This window comes from Rhea americana, unplaced genomic scaffold, assembly GCF_003343005.1.
Source record: "Rhea americana isolate MKP2758 unplaced genomic scaffold, rheAme1 scaffold_61, whole genome shotgun sequence".
NCBI classification, from domain to species: Eukaryota; Metazoa; Chordata; class Aves; order Rheiformes; family Rheidae; genus Rhea; species Rhea americana.
The window spans coordinates 3,770,407-3,774,931 of NW_028186768.1; the positions used below are offsets into that span (position 1 = coordinate 3,770,407).

General features: G+C 56.2%; 1 protein-coding gene across 9 annotated transcripts in view; it reads right to left on the bottom strand.

Annotated features, from left to right (window-relative positions):
- Positions 1–4,525, bottom strand: part of EHMT1 (euchromatic histone lysine methyltransferase 1) — a 131,153-nt gene that overhangs the window by 125,114 nt on the left and 1,514 nt on the right. For 2 of the 9 annotated variants that reach the window (XM_085320044.1, XM_085320041.1), the window contains exon 1: positions 483–532. The exons of 4 other annotated variants lie outside the window; for them this stretch is intronic. Coding sequence is in view for 1 of the 5 variants with exons in the window: in XM_085320037.1 (XP_085176163.1) it covers positions 483–503 (21 nt within the window). In the remaining 4 variants the exon portion in view is untranslated. Of the gene's footprint in view, positions 1–482; positions 567–4,525 lie in introns of those variants that run through there. 3 more of the 9 variants (XM_085320046.1, XM_085320037.1, XM_085320040.1) reach the window with 3 other exon arrangements.

Below are 4,525 nucleotides of genomic sequence, written 5' to 3' on the forward strand. Positions count from 1 at the left end.
CCCCCGCCAACCACCACCAACGGACGCGTGCCCGCGGCCCGGGACCCTGCATGGCTCATAGCTGCGGCCCGGCTCCAGCCACGCACCCGCCGGCCCTGGACTCTGCATGGAGCCATGCCAGCGCCGCCCGGGGCCCCGCCACATGGGGAGCCCCGGAACCTGCATGGCGCCGCCCGCCCTCCCTCCGCCTCCGCCACACACACTCGCTCCCATTGGGGGAACCCCGGAACCTGTATGGCCCATACCACTGAATAACCGTGGAGGGGTGTTACTTATACAGAGTCCCGGGCCCCCTACACACAATGGCAGCAGCTCCCACATTCTTCCCCTCAGAGGAGTTGGACTGAACCATGGGGCGGCGGGGGCACGGCCCCCCTCCCGGCCTCAGACAGAACCCGTTTGGCCCTGGGCGATACCACTCCACGCTCCCCCATCTTTCTTCCCCCCGCCCGGGGTAGATGGACGCCGCCGCTCTCACTCACCTCGGCATCCACTGTGGCCATGGCCGGAGCCCCGGAGCGTAGCCCCGCCCCCTTCGGCGGCTCCTCACGCCTTGGCTCCTCCCCTTTCCCCTCATTCTTCTCAATGGAGACGCTCCGGCGGCCTGGACGCATGCGTGAAGCAGCATGGCGGCCCCCGCGGGGCTCCTTTTGCCGTACAGAGCCATGGCGGCGCCCATCAGCAGGGTGCCGTACAGCCCGGAGCCAGGCTGCGAGGGTGGGAGGGGGAGTGAGACAGGGATGGGCGGGGAGTGGAGACAGGGATGAGGATGGGATGGGATAAGGGTAGGTTGGAGATGGGGTCGAGAGGAAGACGAGTTGGAGATGCGATGGGGCTAACGATGCGATGGGGATGGAGATGGGATGGGGATGAGGAAGGACAGGACCCTGCCACAGCGGCCACGGCGCGCTCACAGCACCTTCATCGGAAAGCTGTGTCATTTTTGGTGGGCGAAGAAGGGAGGGGAGCAACCCAACATGCCCAGCCCCGGCCTGGTGGGGCGCCATCACCACCCCAGCGGCCGGGACGGCGGGCAGGCGCCCAGCGGGCGCACCTGTGTCTCGGCGGAGCCCGCCACCCGCGCCACGGCGCACCCAGGCTCTCCGGGCCGTGCCCTTATTAAGATAATAATCCACATAATCATGCAAAAAACTGTATCGGGGGAGGCAGCTTAGGAGCGTGTTAAAAATGACTTCTCCATGATGTTGGCAGCGTGCCTTTCAGAGCAGAAATKAAGTTTTACCCAGGAGTTTCCTCCTCCTCCTCCCTCATAAACAGTCTCGCTGAAACCTCCCTAGCCACCCCTGAAATTCCTGCAAAATCACGTACTTTTGATTATTATTTTGTATCAAGAGCCACCTAGAGACTGCGGCTTTGGAGCACAGAGCAAACGGGGGGGACCGCGGCCTGGCGCAAGGGCCGGCGAGAGGAGGCGGCCGAGGCCGCGGGCCCCCAGCCCACGCACGACCCCGAGGAAAAAACACCGCTTTCGAAGGGGCCCGAACACCCGCGAGCCGCCTGCCCCACATGACGGATCGAGGCGGCCTAAAACTCGGTTCCCCAGTGCCCGAACACCAACGACCAAGCTGCCCCCRTCCCGCAGAAAAAGATCAGATTCGGTACAACCACAGCAGGAGAACTTCGGCCAACACATCAACCCGCGAGAAAGTTATTACAGAGCTGAGAATTATGAAAATGTACAATAAAAGCACAGGGCTTTACACGTCTTGGTTGCTGAGGGCGTGTTGGACGAATATGCAATCGGAGTATTAAGTAGTTACGTGTCTCATGAATTTTTCTATTTTTCCTTTTATAACACAGCCAGCCCGTAGTATTTAGCGGTAAAGCGACTTTCATCTGGCTCCACGTGCTGCATCCTTGCTCTTGCCTTTGTGTCTGCACACCACAGAGTGCTGCAGACTGAGATTTCCCCCGAGACGCCCACATCTGTAGTCAGGTTATTCCGCGAATCCACAGACTTCCCCCCCCCCCAACAGTTGTAAGTGCTCGATAGTTCTGCTAAAAACAATGYGATACTCTAAATAATGCAAGTAGACCAAAGTGCAATGAAACTAACTCATTCCTTAAAAATTAGTGTATTTTCAAATCACATGTGATAGTATCTAGTTGCAGAAGGCTCTGAAGGTTTGAGAGTTTTAAGTATTTTTTGTATGAAAATACAAATCTTCAACCTAGTCTGTAATTCATATAAAAAAAACTATTTAAAAATGAAAAGTTATTCACATACAAAAGATTCCTCATGGGGGGAAGAAAAAAGCAGGAAAAAAAAAAGCCAGCTGCAAATATCGCATTTCGTTGGGTGAAGCGAGCTGTTTATTCTCGACTGTCTAGATAATTAACACCTCAAGCTTTCAGGACTGCGCAGCACTCGTTACTGCCTTGGATAATGGTACCAGTAGCGGTACCTGGGCCTGCTGAAATATTACAACCTTGCAAGCCTCTTCTGGGATGCCAAAAAACATTCCTGCACCTTGCCAACAAATTATCCTTAAATATATATATATATAACTTCTCCTACCTTTTTGTTATTTTTGGCACAGTGCATGAAAAGTATTAGTAATCTTTATTTAAGAAAGACACATCCCTGCCTGAGGCGGGGAGGGAGGGAAGGACTTCTTTCAGGCCCAGCAGGTTTGGGGGTTTTTCCCTGGAAGGTTTTATCAGGCTTTGTCACCTTTTCCAACTTGGTGCCTTGAACACCCACAATAGCTGCTTTCACCCTGAGAATATCCACCAGGCGTCTCCTAATGCCTGGGACTGTAAAGCCATGATTGCAAAACAATTAACTCTTTTACAACTCTTGAGTAAAGCTAAAAGCTAAAGCTGACAGGGCCTCTGTAAAGCACAGGGGAGATAAACACCTTAACTACAGTGGCTGAAAGGGCTCATCRGACCTGAAAACGCTGTTTTCAGGGATGCCCACCCAAATCACACYGGCCTCTGGGCCTCTGCTTGCCCCAGCAAGCAGCAGGAAGGGCAACCTCAACTCCACCAGCTTCCCACAGCAGCAAATTCCTCCCTTCTCGGAGGAAGATGAGAGCCTTCGAGCCCAGTGACGTCAATACGCACATTTATTATCAGTTTTCCCAAGGAACAATATTTCCCCTCCCTTCACCCACAGATTGACTGATTTCCTGGAGCCAAAGTAAAGCACAGAGAAAATCGCGCGGACGCCCTTGCTCCTCTCCGGCAGCTGTGGGTACATCGCCATATGGTTTTATTTGCTTTGCAGCAGGACGGTTACCCTGCAGGGCTCCRACTCCTGGGCGCAGAAGCGAGAGGCAGCGTGCCACCCCCGCACCACGACTCGCTGCCAGCCCGCTCCGGGAGGGTCTCCTCTCCGGCGAACGCCTGGGGGCAACCCACGGCAACCGCAGTCCCCACGCCGCGGCCCTGCGCCTCGCACCGATTTGCCTTTCTCGACAAACTGTGGTCTTCTAATGCAGGTGGCAGGCCTCAGCTCACCCAGCAGAGCAGGAGGTGATTACAGTCTTTARAGACATGACTGTTAACTAATTGAGTTCAACCAGCAGGATTTGGGATGACACATCATGCTCATTGACACAGGAACAGCTCCCACTCCCACCTAAACCTGCACCAGCGTGCAGCAACTCACCCTCAACAGAGGCTCTTTGGACCTACTCCAGTGCAGCTAGCTGCAAGATGYGACCCACGTTTTGCAAACAAAGTAAACTGGCGGGACTGCAGACGGTCAGTCTGCGCTGGTACTAGCACTCGTAAGTTTGTCAGATGAAACGGAGCAAAGATCATGCACTTGGGTAATTTATCTCATCAATCAACCACAGCTCCTTCTTGCTTGCTCCACTTGGGGAGAGCCCGCAGAGCTTTCGAAGCAGGAAATTGTGCCCCGATTCCCAAARCAGGCCGTTCTGGGAACCGCAGGCTGATCCGAAGGGCAGATCTTTTCACGAGCGTTCAGGCTTGCCGCAATTTCAGTTTCCCACATAACAAACCGCGCGACTGATTTCTAGAGGGACGGCAGGTTTGGAGATCCCATCAAATCAAACCTCCGCATCTCTCCACCAGGCCCCAAAACACAGAGGGAGGCAAACACCTGTGAAAACACCTCCCTGGCCGGATCAGCCCGTTCCCAGTGCACTTTGGCATAATTGTGCCCACACCACAACAGCTCTTTGCAGCGGTTTCCTGAGCTGACGCCGCCGAGCCCGTTTCCACCGAGCTTCTCCACCAGCGAGCGGCTCCCCACCCGGGTCCGTGCAGCCCGACCGGGGCGCGAGGAGCGGGCGAGCTCCGACAAGGAAACCTGCCGGCGCCAGGCGCTGCCGCCGGCGCCCCGCTCGGGCTCCTTCGGGCTCCGGCCCCTTTCCCTGTGGGAACGGCAGGGCCGCCGACCGACGCCGGCGCGGATCCCACGCAGGGCTGGCAGCGGCCCGGCCGCTTTTTGGGTGCAAACAGCACTGAAAGGAGGCAAATTTGGGTGCTGTTCTGCCCGCGGCACCACGGCGGCGGCGGGGGCTGAGCG